Source organism: Xenopus tropicalis, chromosome 4 (genome assembly GCF_000004195.4).
Source record: "Xenopus tropicalis strain Nigerian chromosome 4, UCB_Xtro_10.0, whole genome shotgun sequence".
Taxonomy (NCBI): domain Eukaryota; kingdom Metazoa; phylum Chordata; class Amphibia; order Anura; family Pipidae; genus Xenopus; species Xenopus tropicalis.
In genome coordinates this window covers 90,700,367-90,720,263 of record NC_030680.2, presented here as the reverse complement: position 1 = coordinate 90,720,263, position 19,897 = coordinate 90,700,367, and the positions used below count along the sequence as shown (strand labels likewise).

At 39.3% G+C, this 19,897-nt stretch overlaps 1 protein-coding gene across 1 annotated transcript; it reads right to left on the bottom strand.

The window, feature by feature from the left end:
- Nucleotides 1-692: 692 nt before the first annotated feature.
- Nucleotides 693-18,966, bottom strand: eif2b3 (eukaryotic translation initiation factor 2B subunit gamma). Its single transcript, NM_001016997.3, is given in 12 exon segments — nt 693-824; nt 4,200-4,303; nt 6,472-6,620; nt 7,842-7,919; nt 9,338-9,528; nt 9,699-9,829; nt 9,999-10,088; nt 12,742-12,853; nt 13,172-13,331; nt 13,558-13,712; nt 17,645-17,799; nt 18,872-18,966. Coding segments are annotated over 11 exon segments (1,377 nt in total). The 5' UTR covers nt 17,799; nt 18,872-18,966; the 3' UTR covers nt 693-771.
- Between the last annotated feature and the right edge of the window lie 931 nt (nt 18,967-19,897).

Sequence of the window (19,897 nt, the reverse complement as noted above, 5' to 3'; positions counted from 1 at the left end):
CCTCGTGTGCCAGAGCCCTTACTGAGTTTGGTCACCAATGCTGTGAGCCAAATCGAACAACAATCAGGTTATAAATGGGCCCTGTGGATTCACAGACATATAAGCTGCTAATTCAGTCTGTTTGGGCTGAGTCAGCAGCTTTTATCAGCCCTTGTATGGTGAGCTTAAGGTAGGTGTCATGGCAGCTCCGACTGATATACAACCTATGCTATATGTAGTTATACAATGATATACAATCTAGATTGTAAGCTCTTCGGGGCAGGGACCTCTATGCTCTTGTGTGTCTGACTCTTAGCTTATTGCAACTGTATCTTGTATTTATTGTTATACTTTGTATTTATCTATTATCTTTAACCCCATTTGTATTAATGTATTCTACTGTACAACGCTGCGTACATGGCGCTTCATAAATAAAGATATACATACATACATACATACATGTGTAGTATGCCTCTTAGTTCACTGAAAATATGGACCCTCTAAATGTTGATCACACAACTCTAAAACATCACCTGACAGCTATACTGCTAGTTACAGGTCAACCTGTGCAAAAACGGATGTTTGCTTATCCCTGAATCACTGTACCGAAACACAGTACCTAGGGAATTGCAGAATTCAGTGATGCAACTAATCCAGGAGTTTATGTGAGCCATGACTAACACATGCTCCTGAAAGTTCCATGAACACAGCACTTATGTTGGCTCCAAAGATTTTATTTCATATAAATAAGAAAGGGAAAGAGTTTGAAAATGAAGCAGAATGGCCTTCTCGTTAGATCTCCATCAGCTGCTCATTGCCCATGATTATTTCATTGACTCGTTTTGCTGGAGAGACAGAAACAGGAAAGGGTTACAATTGTTATAAATCAAGAATAAAAAGACTCCCTTCAAGCTTCCTCACCCAATGATTACAGGTATAAACAAAATCTGATAATTGTACAGAAAACTTTCTGCAAGACACTCATACAATTAGGTATTATTTCAATTCTGAGGTTTGGTGCCCATGCAAAGACTCTGCGGGACAAACTAAACACAACAGAATGATGGTTTTGCCTGGTAAGATAACTTATATCCGCATATTTGCAATTTGTATGTGTTGTTGCAATTTGTATATACTGTAAAATGTTACAGACATACAAAAATGTGCTTCAATTGATCCATGCAGCCTTCATAAGTAGCATGATAATACATTGCCAGACGTATGCAAACTCCTGTCAGAAAACTGCACCAGCCCAGGGTACATGCAAGCGAGTGATCCTCTTCTTCTTTCCTAAAAATCCTGAGGCCGAAGTTTAACACAAAAGCTGCCCTTTTTACTATACTGTGCAAAGTTCAGCACCCATGCAAAGAAACAGGAAGCAGGAAGAGGATCGCTCTCACAGAAGTACCCGGTGCAGTTTTCTGCTAACAGGAGCACCGGCCTAAGGTATCAGGTAAGTGATTACAATCACTGGGGGGGTCTAACATTTTTTAATATGAAGTGGTCTTCCCTTTTCAGCTATAATAGCCTTCACTGTTCTTGGAATTCTTTCCAACACTGTTGATGAGATTTGCTTCTATTCACATGCAAGAGGTTCTGCACTAATGTTGGGCAATCAAGCCTGGCTTGCAGTTGGGGTTCCAGTCTAACAGATGTTTAGCACTGCGGTCAAGTTATTTCACTCCCATCTCTGCAAACCAATTCTTTATGCCCTCACTTGTGCAAAGGGTTATTATCCTGCTGAAACAGGAAGGGGCCTTTCCCAAACTGTTGCTGCAAGGTAGGAAGCATTGCAATGTCATGAATGTTACTGCATGATGTAATGGCACCTGCATCGGCAGTAAATTCCAATAATTAGAAGGGGTGTCTACCAACATTTATCAATACACTGACTTTTTTTGTTTAAAAAAAACAAATAATAGAAAAAAACTTTAAATCCATCAGAAAAGTTGGGTTATTTCTGTAATGTGGAGAAACATATCTCACAAGGTTGCTAAAAACACAGACAACATCCATCAGATAGTTTTGCCATCGACATGTTATTATTATAACAAATAAAAGGCAAATTAAACCAAAATTAGGAATGTTCATTTAAAGGACATGTCAACACTCTTGTAAATGTAATTGCTATAGAAAGCAGCATTTGCTGAACTCATGGTTGTTACTTTTTAAACAATGTTGCAAGTGCTAGGCCCCTCCAGTCAGTCAGGTCTGTAAATCTGCTGCTTGTGTTACATTGGTTCAAACACCAGAGCCACCAGGGCAGGGAATAGAAAGGACAGGAAAACACTGCTTTTAATAGCAGTTATATATACAAATAACTAAAAAAACATTACAAATATGAAATGAATGTATATTGCAAAGCTGCTTAGAATAAAGTTTTCTTTTATTATGCAAAAAATTATTTTTGGGGTTGACATGTCCTTTAAGTAAGACGCTACGGGATATGGTATAACTGCAATTAAGCTAAAATATACCCCATTCTGTTAAGAGAACCCCTTTCACTATTGCACAGTGTAGATCATGCAAACATATTTGTGAACCCCTTAATATGGCTCCCACTGCCCAGGAATTTTAACTATGTTCTCTGTAACAGTTCATATAACACTGTTACCATACAAAGTATAATATATGCATATTTATTAATACATATATCCTGTATAGTTACGGGATCTGGAAACCCACTATCCAGAAAGCTATGAATCATCCCGAAAAACCTAGGTTCCCAACCATTCTGGAAAATAAATCCAATACCTGTCCAAGATAAAAGTCGGTCTATAATTTACAGACAATTGAAGACAATAGTTTGTAGCAACTGCAGGCTTTTTATGCATATGGTACTATTACAGATATTGTGCTTTAACTGTTGTTGAACTACAACTCTTACAGACAAGAAAGCTGAGGGCTGTAACCAAATAAGTGCTGGAGGGCTGCAGATTGCACATATGTTTTTCATTGTTCTGTACTTCAGCTGGCAGCTCTCTTGTTTTTTTGTCCCTATCCCTGCTACACCTGTGTAAGTATACCATCTGAACTTGACCCAGTCAGATTGTTGAGTCTAGGCTCATAGGTGGTCCATCAGCTCAACCATGAAAGCGCTCAAACTGTGTTGACACAAACCTTTAGACAGTTCCAATAATGCTGGCTTGTATTTACACAATGTTTTACAATGGCAAAGCACTTAGCTGTATTGCAGAGGCGTTCATGCAAGCACCCCTGTGGTGGGAACCAGGATAGAGGATTTTATTGGCATTAGGATTCTGTACCAGAGCCTCAGCTCCTTCAATGCCAGAGCTTCAGTTATTATATTGAAGTTCCATCAGGCAAAGAAAGAGTAAGTGCTTCTCAGTGTAGATAAATGACAATTAGCATTAACTACATTGTTTTATAAACTCAGACAGAATAAGCTCCCTAATTCAACAAAGCCATATTTTGGTTTCAATTCAGTAGACAGACATTTAATAAGGTGAATGGGAAACTAACAGCAAGTCCGGGCAGCACAAGTGTCTGTTGGTGCTAGTTATGCCTATGCAATCATGTGTACATTTTATGGATTCTGCAGGAATCCTGAATAGTTTTGTCTAACAGCACCTAATATGGATACCCAAGTCGATGGCTAAACACTTAGGGGCTGATTTACTAACCCACGAATCCGACCCGAATTGGAAAAGTTCCGACTTGAAAACGAACATTTTGCGACTTTTTCGTATGTTTTGCGATTTTTTCGGATTCTTTACGAATTTTTCGTTACCAATACGATTTTTGCGTAAAAACGCGAGTTTTTCGTATCCATTACGAAAGTTGCGTAAAAAGTTGCGCATTTTTCGTAGCGTTAAAACTTCCGCGAAAAGTTGCGCATTTTTCGTAGCGTTAAAACTTAAAAGGTGCAAAGTTTCGCGTAAGTTTTAACGCTACGAAAAATGCGCAACTTTTCGCGTAAGTTTTAACGCTACGAAAAATGCGCAACTTTTTACGCAACTTTCGTAATGGATACGAAAAACTCGCGTTTTTACGCAAAAATCGTATTGGTAACGAAAAATTCGTAAAGAATCCGAAAAAATCGCAAAACATACGAAAAAATCGCAAAATACCGATCATTACGAAAAAAACTCAATCGGACTCATTTCGACCCGTTCGTGGGTAAGTAAATCAGCCCCTTAGTGGTCGCAGTCCTACAAAGCATGTGTCTCAGTACACAAGAAATGCTTAGCAATACCTACCTTTACTGGTAATTAGCAGACCAGGCCCAACTAAGCAGTCTTTGATATCTGCGCCACTCTCTATCACTGCATTATTACATATTACACTGCCCTGGATTGTACAGCTGTAAGGAGACAGAAAGTGGAAATGTAATCTGAAATATGCATATAAAATGCAAGATACAAAGGAAAGAGGGCTAGTTAATATGCAATATGGATACTGATCGGTGAGGCCTAATAAGCTGCCGAATAGGTCTAAAGGACTCTACTCGGCAGCGTAAATTTTCCCATGCATGGCCACCTTAAGAATGGTTAGATTGAGCAGGTGTAAAGACAGTCAGAGGAAAGAAAATACGATGAAAGTAACCAGGGGTAAAGATAGCAGAAGAAACTAGTAAAGGGCAACTTGAGGTAAAGTTGCAAACAGCATAAATGTAAGTAATGTAAAGTAACTGAGAGCACATTGGTATATATAGTTTATCTATGCGAGTGTTTAGATAGCATAGTAGTAACTGCATAGTGATCCTTCAGTTTCTGCCTGTTGGTACTATACATTAACTGTGCTAACACAATCCAGTCAAGAGCTAAAAGGAACAGGTAGTATTTGTCTCATATGACAGGATTCGGTATAAATATTTGAAATAAGGCTTACGACTGGCGTATAATCTCTGTAAACCACTGTGGAATATGGTTGCACTTTTTTAAGGATAACAATAAATAATTTTTTTATCTGTGCCTTTTTGTACTCTGCATTGCAATGGAGTCTTAGCTAAAGAAGGGGGCTCAAATAAAGCTGGGCAATTAAAACATTTCTACAATTTACTTATTTTTGTAACCTTGTATTATTTATTTTTCTTTTCAAGTCCTCTCCTCTTTATGTTCCAGTCTGTAATTCAAACCACTGCCTGTTTGCTAAGGTATACTGGACCCTACCAACCAGATAGCTGCTACAATTTCACACAAAAAAAATTGCTTGGCAAAATAAAGGCTTTTTTTCAATAAATATAAAAAATTAGCAATCTGTCTTAGAATAACACTGCCTACATTAAACGAAAAGTTAATTTTATGGTCATCCTTTAAATAACCCTAGTTTTCCTGTTTTGCTGAAATAGAGCTCTGTAAAACGTTTTCTTTCTAGCTCATTTTGATACTGCAAATTATTGGAAGGCCTACCAAGGACAAGCTGTAGGGAAATTTCATTTAGGTTGTTAGAAAAAGCCCTTTTGAATCTGCTATGTAATAATTAGGCAATGATGACCTACCCCCACTGGTTAGCAAGGGAGGGTGTGGTTAGGAGAGATCTTTTAAATAGGGCTGGGGGTGGTGCACTATATATGTGTGAGTCCTTGCTGGGGGGGCTGGAGGACAAGAAAGAAAAGAGGAATTATAAGCATAGTAAGATGCTGGGAGGAGAGGAAGGGGAAGAGAGAAGATTACACAGATCTATGTGTTATAGCTGCCAGACCACCTAACATGAACAGAATGAAACACCTCTAGTATCAGCATGGGCCTTGCCCCCTCCACCCCAACACACACACACACACACACTTCCCTTATAAACAAACTAATCCTGTAATCTAGTACATAAAGCACAGACCTAAATGATCACAGAGGTCAAAATTGGAAAATGAGGACCTAATTAATAATGGACAAATGAAGACTTCTCCATTACACTTATTGTACAGTGCTGCGGAACATGTTGGCGCTTTATAAATAAATGTTAATGTAATGTAATGTACATGGAGAAGTTTCATTAAGTTTCATTAAAAACAAACCAGAGCACACACACCTATATGTGTTTAAATTCATGAACATCTAGTAGCTGTACATATTTCAAACACTAACAATAGTATAATAGGGAAGTCAAAGATCAACCAAAAACATCAGCATGCAAGAAAACAGGGCTGGCAGGTATGGTTATATCGTGTCTGAAACACACAAAAGCTAGCAGTCACTTGGCTTATGGCACTTAGCAAAAAACAACTGTGAAATGTTATAGGAAGGAAAAAATCATGATGTTACATACTTGTGAAACACCATTCCCTCCATAAATAAGTAGCAAGAGAAGTTTGTTTTTGCAATACAAATAATTATGTTAAAACTTTTTAACAACAATTATTAAAGCATTCATTTACATCCTACTGCTGCCAGGATTTTCTGTGTGCTTGACTTTCTGTCAGGCACATCTGTGTGAAAAATGGCATTTTCTTTCAGTTGTGCGGGGCTCTATCTAGTGGCAAGAGGCATAACTGCAATTCTATGGGGGAAAAGCGAGAAGTATAAGAAAACTTACCATTCCTGAATTGTGACTTCATTCATTATAATGCAGTTTGTTATCTTCACTCTATCTTTGATGGTACAATTGGACCCAAGCAAAGAATGTTTTATAGAACTCTTCTCCGCTACCTGTGTCTGTGCTCCAATCATGCTGTCTGCACCCACCTAAAGAAAGAGTGTATTAATAAAGAATAAATTCTGTGTAGGCAGATTTCCTATGCATCCCCTTCAGTGGTCCATGAAGCATGTTGTGATGCAATTTATGTTACCTTTCAATCTGGTACCAATCGAGTTAAACCTCTAAAGTGGGTCTTATCACCTATGTACTGTGTTATTGTTTAGAGCCCAGCTGCAGGCACCGCCCCCCCCGACTTGGATGGATGCTGGTCTCAAGCTAGCCTTGGTTTGGCCTTGAGGGCTGTGCCACCAGTTGTGGCGTAAGAACAGTTGTCAAATCGGTAACACCCATAATCATACGTAATTATGTTGAATACTACCATGTCAAAGTCTATAAAAGCCCAGTGCTGTCTTTGTTCTGACTATCTGTTGCTCAGAACCCAAGTACATGTCTAATAAACCATACCTATTTACCTCAAACGACTTTCAGTTTCCGAAATTTCCATAACAGTATCAAGTTATGTAAAATTTAACATTCAAACATGGTTAAACATATGCACAGCAGGCACTTGCTCTAAAGGCATGCATGTGCCAGCATGGTAAATAGCAACCTTCTATCACCCAAGGCAACATTTGAATATTTTGGGACTAAAACCCACCTGTCACCACTAGTGATAGGCAACTGCATTCTAAGTATACAACAGGCAGTTCCTGTTGAAGGGTTAACATCTGTAATTTCCCAGCAGTTAGTTGAAAGTAAAACCACTTTCATTAAAGATTCTTGTGTCAAAATGTGCCATGCATTTCCATATAATTGTGCTTGGCACTGCTCAATCCTTTCTGTCTTCTTTTCTGGATTGAGTGCTGCTACGCCTATTGATGCAGGGAAACCCAGGAGCTGCCACCACCACCTCAGGGCCAGGTGGTAGCAAAAGGCTTCCCTCAGCGAACAAAGTGCACATACAGCTTCAATAATTTTGGCATATTTGGCACAGCTGCAGTAGGCGAAACACATTCGCATCAAGAGCACTGGCCCTTTGAAAGAGCAATGACGTTGGAATTTTTTTAAAAAAATGCTGCAGTGGAAATAAACATGCTTTCATTTTGCTTACTGCACTTGTGGACCTCTTGTGTGCCATAGACAAGAGATTTCACCTTTGTGATATAGCACAATAATCAAAACAAGACTGATCCAAATACAAAGATGATCTGCGATTCCTAAAATGGCACTACATGGTAAAGTCTGGACATCTAACCAATATTTCTTACCATCAGCTTGTCAGCGATCATAGCCAATGGATGGACACGTGGGTCTTCATTAGACACCTCACACAATAGCCGTGGTACCTATGTGGGTAGAAAAGGGGAAGAATTAGTAAGTTTCAGAGATAACTACCAAGCCTGCAAATCTGCAGTACTGTATTTAAAGTGATGTTTTAACATTATAATCCCAAGACAGGTATTTCCCCCTGCAGTATACACCTCTAAATACACAGAAAATGTGTCTTCAAAAGTTCCTTTTTCTACCCCCTGCATATAAATTTCCCCAAAATATGCAGTTTAACTTTCCCTAAATTAAAGAAGAGCTATGATTGACTACCCACACTCTAATTTCCTTCTAATGGAGAACCGTCAAGATACATTCAACTTTGATTTGTAACACACAAAGACAAGAGAAGATCTATGGGGTGCACCAATAAAGGTGTAAATTGAAAAATTCATTTTTTTAGCCAAGACTGAAATATATTTTTCATCATAAGGGTAATTTTCAGACAGTTATGTCAGAGAGCATGGGTAGTCTGGTACCCCAGCAAAGAGACAGAGAGGGATTAGTAACTGGCAAACACCTACTACACATAGTTACAACATGTACCATGTAATGAACAATGGCCAAAATGGTATTGTTGCCATTGCTAGATTCTGATAGCTGCAGAATAATGAGCAGAAAAAACTGAAAATAACATAAGGTTACAATTTCTGGATACAAATATGCTCAGCTCCTTGTTAAAAAGTAACTGTTTTTTTGAGCAAGAAAAAACCATCTTATCATATCTCTCCTGATAATTGGTTTACAGCTTAGAATCATATATTATTATTAACATGTATTTATAAAGCACCAACATATTCCACAGCGCTGTAAAATAAATGGGTTTATACATTGGACATATAGAATTACATACAAAGCAACAAATACCCAATACAAGAGCTGAAGAGGGCCCTGCCCAAAAGAGCTTGCAATCTATAAATGGAAGGGGTTCTAGCACAAGGTATGAAAATGGGCAAGATCGGAAGTAAGCAATGTGAGAGCTGTAGCACAGGGTATTGCATTTAGCAGCACACAGAAATTAAGGCTAAACTAAATGAGGGTAAGCTTCTCTTAATTAATTATGTTTTCAGATATCTTTTGTAAGTAGAAAGTTTGTAAAAAAAGTCAGACAGACTGTGGGAGTGTTTTCATGAAAACGGGTGCATCCCCTGCAAAGCCTTGAATTAACTGTGTAGTAAGTGGGTTTCATACAAAATGTCAGCAATTATATCTAGCTACAACTCTATATTGTTTGCTCATTTTGTGTGTGCTTTCTACTGTCCTAAGTGTTAGTTATAGCCATACAAGATATAACTGCCATTAAGGAGCGATAGCACCTGTATCTGTGTGAATACACCTGCCCCTTTATATATTTTAGTATGTGTATTTCTCTGAATATGTAAATAAATCCATTATTACTTCTACTTTACTGTAGAAACAGTATGACTCGAAGTCTCACCTGTCTGTTGGCATCAATATACATAGCCAGACTATTGACCCTGCAACACAGCTCATTCCCAGCCACATGAACATAACATCGAAGTCTGCTCCCATGGTATGGCTCCCGCATATCACCACGATGGTCATTCCAGCAGGACATTTCCAGCGCTCTGTCCAACAGCTTATCTTGTGTAATAAAGCTATAGATATCTGTCATCAAAACAAAGACTACAACATAACAATTGCAGCATGTTTATCTTAGGAACACAGTGACATTTATGTACATCCTGGACTGAAACATAATACATACTGTCACAAAAACATTTAATGCTATCTGCAGGCACAGACAGGAGGCCAAAGTGAATGATGCATTTTCATACCATTTGGCATAGATTCCTTTCCTCCATTAAGCTCTTCCTGCTCTTCCTTCTTCTGCTGTGAGGTCAATGAAGACAAGAACTGCTTCCTTACTAGGTAAGGTATTAATTCTCTACGAATGGAGCTAAATGAGCTACAAAAGACAGAGTAAAAGATAAGTTAAGTTATAGTAGCACTGAACACTAAACACTGCAACACTTAGTCACATAAATCCATTTACTTATTTAGAAATATATTTAAAGTGAGTTGTCAGAAAGAAGCAGACATGAAGGGGTTAAGAGAGATATCCTACAGCTACATACTGATCGCCGGCCAGGAAGTCCACTATGTATTTCCTCAGGCAGTACAGATGTGCGTCTACCATCCCCATTTTAATGTGGATCCGAGGGTACCTGCAGGGGAGAATGGATATATCCATGTTCCTGTAAGTTTATGACACAATAACATTCCATGACAATGAGTGTCACAATGTATTTTTATTAGTGCATGTGCAAAATAAAAACCTAATAAGCTGTGCAATGCAATACTGTCCAATAAATAAAGTAAACTTCGTATCCCAGAAGACAAGGGGAAGGCCCTTTTTCGCTATTAAATGAGTGCCTACCTTTTAGTTTCAGCCTTATTCTACATGTTTCAGGCTTATTTGCTGATACAGGAATAAACTAAATTTAAGATTTACTCATGATCATAGGTTAGCACATAAAGATATGACTGAGACAAACTACATGTTATTAAAGGGGACCTGCCACCCTAAGAAATCATTTTAGAAAAAGAAAGAAATTTGGTTGTCATGTTTAATTTGAAAAGGACTTTTATTATACAGCTCCCTATATAAATTTTGAAGTAAAAAATCTATTCTACCCTTCCCCAATTATTGCCCTATCCTGCACACCATTTATTATTTTGAATGCTTTATTAGAAAATACCTGCTTTTTTACTTAAAATTTTTTAGTGTTACTTTTCCTTTAACAGTCCCTGCCAGAAGCACAGTAGGAAAGGAATAGCCAATCACAGCCCTGCAGTCACACAAGCAAAGACAGGCTTCAGTTTCCCATTAGGTCAGCCTAGCTTGCTGATTGGTTTCTATCCTACAGTGGAGTGTGCTGACTTCCGCTGGCCCCCCTGCACAGCCTGGGAAAGGAGGCAGCAGAAAGGGGAACAAATGGGCGGGACTTGTAGGGTTTAGGGGGAATTACCGAATAAATCAGTCCAAAACAACTTTTTTAAGTACAATTCTTCTACATTTAGGAGTATAATGCACTGGTACATTCTTAATTGTCACATGATATTAAATAGCACAAGAATGGCATTAATACCATGCTAACAAAACTCACTTTAGTAACCAAGATTAAAGCCTGATACTTACCAGGACCAATTGGGACCATTCTGTCACCCAAGAAGGCATAGTGGAGTAACTATACGAGGACCTAATGGGCTGCTGTGAGAAGCAGGAGGGGATAGTGGGCGCCTTTCATAACCATAACTCTTAGTCTTACAGGGTTGTGGCATTACTAATACAGAAAGATATGTTGGCTATGATTTTCAACAACTGTCCCTCAACAGCACCCATTTCTGAATTCACTTCTTTAAAATAAATCTGATAAGGTTTTTGTGGACGATTCACTGGTTGATTTATTCTGTGGGCACCACTGTCCTTAAACATAATGAATCCCCATAAATCTTGCAGAGGAATTTGCCTGGGTATACACAGCAGACCCAAATAAAATAAAGAGGAAACAAACTTTTCTTTAGGGAAAGAGTTTTACCTTCCATTTAAACAGACAGTAAACACGTGGGCATAGTTTTGGTATGCACACCACTGCTTATGTTCATGTTTGCATTTAGTAATCCTGCCTTACATCTTCAGACAGTTTAAGCATTCTCAATAAACAGAGCAATACCATGTGTTCAGGAGCACTAGGGATGATGTTGATTTTTCACCCCATTTTTAAGGGCAAGCAATGAGCAGAGAAGAACCCCCTCATACATTTCTGTTTATTTAAAAAACATAAATAAAACAAAAACCCTAATTATGATTGTGGAACATTTTGCCCGCAGCTTTAAACAAAAGTGGGTGGCTTTATAAGTATGGTAACTACTGCCCATCACATGCAGAAATATACAAAGGATCTGAGAGATTAAACTCTATGCCACTTATGATAGACAGGGGTCATGGGTCAATTAGTTCAAAAGTCAGAGGTCAGAGATAGCCTTGCAGGTGTGAGCCCTTTCCTAGACTTCATAGAGTGGCTCAAGTTTCAGGTCAAGAAAGGTCTGTGTTTGGCTAATATGACATAGGACTACAAAACCACATTAATCATGGTATTGACTGGATATGGTATAAAAATTAATACACACAAAAAAAAATCATCCTAAGAAAAATTCAATCTGTACAGCTCTAATAAAAGTCCATAGAGCCTACAGTGTGCACTTTTCTTTACAATTAGTGAAGTAATAGGAGATGGAGCACATTTAACGCATTGCTTGTTAGCAGCAGCAATGCTTTCACTTGAGGTTATAAGTATAGGATCCCATGCCCGGAAGCGGTTATCCACAAAGCTCAGAAATAAAGGATGGCCAGCTCTCCATTTTAAGCAAATAATTCTTATTTTTAAAACAAAAAAAGTCACCATGTTCTATATCAAATCCAAGGTAAAAGCACTGCTAATCCTAAAAGGTCATAGGGCGTATTTATCGAAGGGTGAATTCTTACTTTCAGCCCTTACATACTATATAAATAAAGAAAGCTGTGAAATTGTCCTCTTTTCCTGGACTGCAATGAGCTTTATTTTCACCATTTGATAAATAAACCCCTGTTTGAAAGGTGCCAGTAAAACAATTATATATTAATATATAATCTAAAAAGCAATGGTATTTGGGTATATGTTCTGTACTGTACTGATACATGTCTGTTAAATGAACATATTGTACATATACAGCACTGTGTATATGTCATACTTTAGAAATACATATATACACATATAAAAAAATTCTGTTATATTCAACTGCTTTAACAGCTTTTAAGTTCCATAAGTGCTGACCTACCTCTGAAGAAGGCTCTTCTTTAAATTCAGACCATCATCCAAGTCCTCCTCATTTGCCAGTAACAGGAGATGGGTTCCTTTGTCATCTACACCAATAAAGTCTCGTTCTTCCACTGAAACACAGCAAAAAAGAAGGCTGTCTTGCTAAATTGGTTCAAAGATGAGCAAAAAAAAAACAACATGGACTCTGAACACTTAACTTGTGTTAACCCATAAATTTTCACCTTTCTGGGAATATCCCTTTCTTACTTTTATCAGCTGATACTACAGGGCAATACAATTTTAAAAGATTTAATGGCTCTTTTACCAGTGCCGTAAGGACAAGTGCCGGAGCGAAAAACTGTGCACCTTAAGACCCATGCTGGAAGCAGTTGCACTTGTGGTACCTATTGTACAATCCACATCTTGTTTTCACCAGAAAGCTTGCTCACCTGCCTTCTGCTTCCCTTTCAGCCCTGGAACATTTTCGATGGGCTCTGATGCCTTCCGCATCAACATAGAGACTGAGGCATTGTGGGCTCGAAACAAATCAACAATCTCATGCAGCGCTACCTCCGTGATAAGGTCACAGCTTGTAACTAAAACATCAGTCTGTAGAAAATGAATTGAGAAATAAAGGAAGAAAAGTTTTATTAAAATTGTTAAATATTTAACACCAGAACACATGCATAAAACAAAACATACAATCTACTAAAAAAAGATCTGAGAAGAAATATTCCCTTTTGGGAATTTTAGGAATATTAATTTCTCAGAATATTCCTGTCCCTGTCATGAAGACTGGTGTGAACATTGGTGCTGCTTTGCAAAAGGGATTTACCTTAATTTTCTGATAGATATGGCGTAAGGAATCTGCAGTGCCCATCTCAGTGGCCTTATCCTCAGGAAGGCACACGATATCCAGTTTCATTTTGGTGTCTGGAAAAGACTTCTGCACCTCTCTTTGCACTTCTTTAGTAGTCACCACTATCGCCTCTAATAAAAATTTAGAAGAGGTTCATGGCTAACAGAAATAAAAGAGGAACGGTAATAGCTACTTCTAGAGTAAGTGGTACACTGGAAAGCCAATTCTTTTTACACATAGTTCAGTAATTTCTAATAAAGTGCCTGATTTTGCCAGTGTTATTTCTAATTAGAAGGCTTTATAAAATAAAATACCACTTCACTCAACTGTATCTCTGCATCTATAAATCCTTCTAAAGCATGCAAATTTTACTTTCTGATACCTTCTTTCTGTTTTCAACAAATAGGTTACTACAGTGAAACCCTAAATTTTGCATCCCATGATTTTAAATTCTCTCTCATTTTACACCATTATTTGTGGTCCCACAAATATATAATGCATAATGCATTTCAAAGATTTTTATACCAATTTTTTATCGTCCTTTGAAAAATGTAAATCTGGGGTTTTACTATATTAAGGATAAACCTTTTATACCAGGCACACAAAGGAACACTCCAATCCAGCCTTAAATCAAAACTAAAACAGGCATTAGCTTCACCTTACGTATTTCATGCTGTAGCTAGAACTTAATCATCAGTCTTTAAGATCTAAGTAAAGCATGAAACACATAAGGTGGAGCTTAGGCTGTGTTTCAATAAAAATTCCTTGGATTTGAGTGCCTGCTGTTCTGTATATTCAGTTTATCCACCTCCCTATGCTGCTGGCTCAGGGCAGTGCACCTAGGCCCTCCATAATACTGTTGACTGAGGTTCTTGGTACTTGAATTTTTGAAACACTATTAGAGATACATTGAATCCATAAACTTTAGCTTTGGCTCAATAGCAAATCCTTAGAAAAAGAAGTCACAAGTTCATAAATAGGTAATTGATTTAGCTCAGCTATGCACTTATATACTCCGGTGAAGAAAATGGCAATGCGCTTCCTTCTGCATAAAAAGAGAAATTTTATTTTCTTACCGTAATTTCTATTTCCAAGTCACTCTTCATGGCAGCATTCACCAACATTGGGTAATCCCCACCCCTCTAGGTGACTGGACAGGAAAGTGTTAACACAGCATATAAGCAGTCTTAGTAACCAAGCAACTGAAGGTAGGGAAGTTCGTGAATGCTGCCATGAAGAGGGACTTGGAAATAGAAATTACGGTAAGAAAATAAAATTTCTCTATTTCCCAAGTCACCATGGTGGCACTTCACCAACTGCTTAATCAATTTATTCCAGAACGTTAGTGAACGACTGCCTGGAGAATTTTCCTCCCAAATCTTGTTTCCTGGGACTACTGCTTGTAGTGCCGAATAAAGGTAGATGCAGAAGACCATCTTGCTGCCTTGCAGATCGCTTCTGGCGGAGCCCTGGCTTCTGCCGCCCAAGATGTAGCCATTGCTCTGGTGGAATGTTCCTTAAGATCCCCTGGGACCTCCCTGCCAGCCAACTGACACGCCAAAACGATACAGGATACAATCCACCCACTGACTGTCACTTTGGATGGGGCCGAGCCCTTTCTTGGACCCCTTGGAATCACAAACAACTTCCGCCATGAACTTGTTCGTTCTAAGTAAAGTGATATCGCAAGTCTAAAGTATGCCAAAGTCTCTCTTGTTCAGACTTGGGATTTGAACAAAATGAAGGTAGAACCACCTCCAGCTCAGAAAGGAACTGGGACATTGCCTTCGGTAGAAATCCGAAGACTGGCCTCATGACCACCTTGTCTTCAAATACCACAGTATGAGGTTCTTTAGCTGAGAGAGAGCATAACTCCCCGACTCGACAAGCAGATGTTATGGCCACCAAAAACAACACCTTTAAAGTTGCATGCCAGTCCGAGGCTTTCTCCAGTGGTTCAAACAGAGTTGACATCAAAGTCTCTAAGACTAAGGGCAAATCCCAGGGAGTAACTCTGGGTTTAAAATATGGACGGATCCTTTTCAAAGCATTGAAAAATCTCTTAACTAGGAGGTCCTCTGAGCAGGCCTTTTCTGTCAATGCTGACAAGGCTGACACCTGGCCCCTCAATGTGCTATTGCTGAAGCCTTTCTTGTATCCCGAGAACAGGAACTGAACCACTAAGCTTGAATCAGGATCTCGTGGGTCTGAACCCTTTTAGGGCGAAATGCGCAAAGCAATTCCACACTTTATAGTATTGCGCAGAGGTAGAGGTCTTCCTTGATTTTAGCAGTAAGGCCAATAATTCTTCCTGGCAACCTCTTTTTAACAACCCCTGCCTTTCAACTTCCAAGCCATTAAGGATAGATGACACACCTCCTCGCAGTAAACTGGGCCCTGTGACAGTAGATTCTGCCACGGAGGAAGCTTCAACGGCGTCCCTACCGCCAACTGCCGAAATAGCGGATACCATGGACGTCTCGGCCAATGGGGAACCACGGCTACAACTAGAGCCTTCTCCTGGTCTATTTTCCTCGATACTCTCCATATCATGTGAAATGAAAAAAATACATAGGCGAACATCCCACTCCAATCTTGAAGCAAAGCATCTACTCCTACTGAGGACTGGCAAGGATTCCTTGAAAAGAATTTTCGACACTTGTGGTTCTAAGCTGACGCCATGAGATCTATTTCCGGACTTACAAATTCTGAACAATTAACTGGAATACTGCTGGATTTAGACTCAATTCGTTTGGATCTAATGTATTGCGACTGAGGAAGTCGGCCTGAAGGTTCTGTACTCCTGGTACGTGCAAGGTGGTCAAACCTGCCAAATTCTGCTCTGCCCAAATCATTATTGAAGACACTTCCTTCATCAGACTTGGACTTCTGGCCCTTGCCTCTGGATATAGGCTACGGCTGTAGCATTGTCTGATCTGACTTTTACCCACCTTTGGAATATTTTCTGGGAAAAAGTCAACAACACTTGATTTATTGCCCTTAACTTGGAGAAGGTTCTGAGCGAAGTGGAAAGACCAAAGGGCAGGCACGTGAACTGTAGATGATGCTGCCCCACTGCAAACCATAGGAACTTTCTGTCTGCTTTGTGCACAGGGATATGGAAATAGGCATCCTTTAAATCGAGGTTTAATAACCACGCTTTCGGAGGAACTGCTAGGATTATGGAACCAAGGACTCCATCTTGAACCATCTGCAATGGATGAACTGGTTCAACGGTCTGTGATCCAGAACCGGTCTGAAGGCTCCTGAGGACTTCTGTACCAGAAAAAGCTTTGAGTAGAACCTGCACCTCCTGGATGAGTGAGGAACTTCCTCCACTGCCCCCGATTCTCTGAGCGCATCAACATATTCCTGAAAAATTACTTCTGCTTGCAGGATTCTTGGAGGTATAGATCTCCGAAAAACATTTCTTCTGGGTCTTTCTTGGAATTCTAGCCAATACCCTTCTCGGACAACCTTTAAGACCCAGGAATCTCTCACTGCTGAGGCCCAGACTCCATGAAAAAGCTGCAACCTTGCGCCTATCTTTAAAGTCTGGACCGGATGAACTTCATTGTGACTTTCCTGAAGTTGGAGTGAAAGCCGGGCTTTTTCTACCTGTCTGTCTTACTTCACCCCATCTGGATCTCCAGTTTGACTGTCTGACATACAACTTCTCAGATCCGGAAAACTTTGAGCTCTGAAAGGACCGCTCCCTCAGATAGTCTGTAGACCTGGACAGGAAAATAGACTAGGTGCTGTGGGAGGGGGGATGCTTATATGCTGTGTTAACACTTTCCTGTCCAGTGACCTAGAGGGGCGGGGATTACCCAATGTTGGTGACCTGGGAAATCACTGCACACTGACAGGCAGGGCGCCTGCTTGTTAGTACACACAGGGCAGATTTCAGTTTGGAAACACAAACGTATACACTTTCAAGTCTAATTCCATTGCATTGCTAATTCTGCCATAAAATGCGATTCATGTTTGAAAGCTGTACTGGATGTGCCATGAAATCAAGAAAATGCAAAATGGAGAGAATGTACTCCTTTGAACTTATTACCCTCAAATCCTGCCCGCTCAAGCATATTCAATGGATACCACAGCAAAGGTCTGTTTCCTACAGGAAGCAGTGGCTTTGGGATGCTTGCAGTTAGCTCCCCCATACGAGAGCCTCCTCCAACAGCCATGACCACCGCCTGCAACTCCATGGCCATCCTGCAGATACAAAAATATGGTACAGGTGAAGAACCAACATGCATTTGTAGATGTTTATCTTTGAAAGTCAAAATAAACTTGAAAGTGAAAGGAGGACCACAAACATTGTTTTTTAAGCACAGACAAGCCTTTTTCATAGGGAAAGAATTGGGTTTTCTTCTAGAAATGTGGCCTGAATTGGGCAAAGAGAGTCTGAAGTTGATTATCTGAAGTAAAAGCATTGTATATGGCAAATCCATTTTTGACTTACCATTAGGCAGGTATTAAGAATAGCTGTCAATAAAATAATAGCTAGTGAATTAAATGCAAACTATTATAAAAACAATCAAGGGTATTATTATTTTACTAAGCTTTATTACCCACAAGTAGAATCAATGTAAATTTATGCAAGGCACAAGACACCCTTGCTTAGGTCACTTAAGACAGCTATGTTTACAATGACCTTAATCAACTAATTCTAATCTACAGCCCTATATTATCCATGTTCTAGGGCAGGGCCCTCATAACCTCCTGGTTGTTTTTGTACCAGTATGTTCTATGTATACACCTATTTATTGTATAGCGCTGTGAATTATATTTACCAATTATAAATAAGTGTTAACGATAACAGAGGACAGTGGCAGGGAAACAACAACACTTTCCTTATTGTGAAATATTTTTCCAGATTTGTATCCCAGTGGACAAATTAAACATTCTTTTTGTGGTAAAGGGGCTCCATGGTACTTGTGTATATGTGCCACTATATTATGCTGAAACTTGGTATTAAGCTATTTGCACATATGCCAAAAAAAATGCTTCTTCCACTACACATGGGGCACAAAAACCATAAAGCATAGTTATAACGTGGTACTCATTGCTAATAATAATGCTCTATGAAAATCTAAACAAAAGCAAATCTATACTACAGTAAAAACTAATATCGATGTGATCACTATATAAAACGCTCTCTTTCTCAAAACATATCACTATATTATTGGGAATATAGCGAGTCAACCTCATCTTCGTGTATTGTATGTCCCCTTCTTTTATATGTAAAGCGCCCCAGAAAAATACTGGTTTAAATTGCCTTTACCTCTTAAAAACGTGCTTATATTACAGTGGCAGATAGATCCTCTATGCTCCGTGTCTATGCTGAAACGAGGGCTGGGCGTGTACTTTCATTTTCCCACAGGAAGTTGTCATAACTGTGAGTGACAACCAATACTCTGCAATAGCAGCAAATCCCCACGCAAGTCCCGCCCTTTGCCGCTCTGCTTCTGTGTCTCATGTCTTTCCTGCAGTGCACATTGTAGTTAGTGAAGCTGAGAAGCTTTCTTTTACTGCTTCTCTAGTAACCTCTAGTAACTTTGTTATCACCCAGGATAGCTAATTTCCTGCAACTTTATTTCCACAAGTCTTGTATGCCAAACAGCTGCCACGTGATTGTCCCTCTTTTATGTGTATTCATTAAAGCAGTAGCTCTTACAATATGCCATGTCCCTGCTGTAATCAAATAACAACCTATCACTACTATAGGGCTGCCTCCTGATGTATTGTTGTAACACCTACCTTCATGTATTATTGTAGCACCTTCACAAGCCCTCACTGCAGCTGCTTTTTCTGTAACTGCCAGAGAACCACCTTCCCACCTGGAAAAGGGGTGGCTGGTTCATTGTGACTCAGAAAGCAGAATGACTGAAAACATATTATAGATCTTTTTTGCGTATGTTTTATTGAATTACTTAGTACCAGCATATTGTTTTGTTCTTTACAGAGACTGTTAATCATTCACATCAGTCCCTGTGCCAGTGCAGTCTCTGTCACATTCATACAATATACTAGGGCCAGTTTCATCAGCAGCCAATTAAAGGGGTATTTCACCTTAATATCAGAACAATGCCTGATTGCTCCCTGTGTTTGCACTTTGCACACTGCATGGGGCATTGTAAATGACCCCTAATAACTGCTTCCATGAAGGCACTTGACAACTGGATAAGTAACATTGGATAATGAGAAGCAACTATGTTCCTGCATGTAAGCAGGTGGCTCTCCACCGTACGTGTCATAAAACAACTAACTTCAGTGTTGGATATTAGCAGTGGTACTTGTATTACAGCCA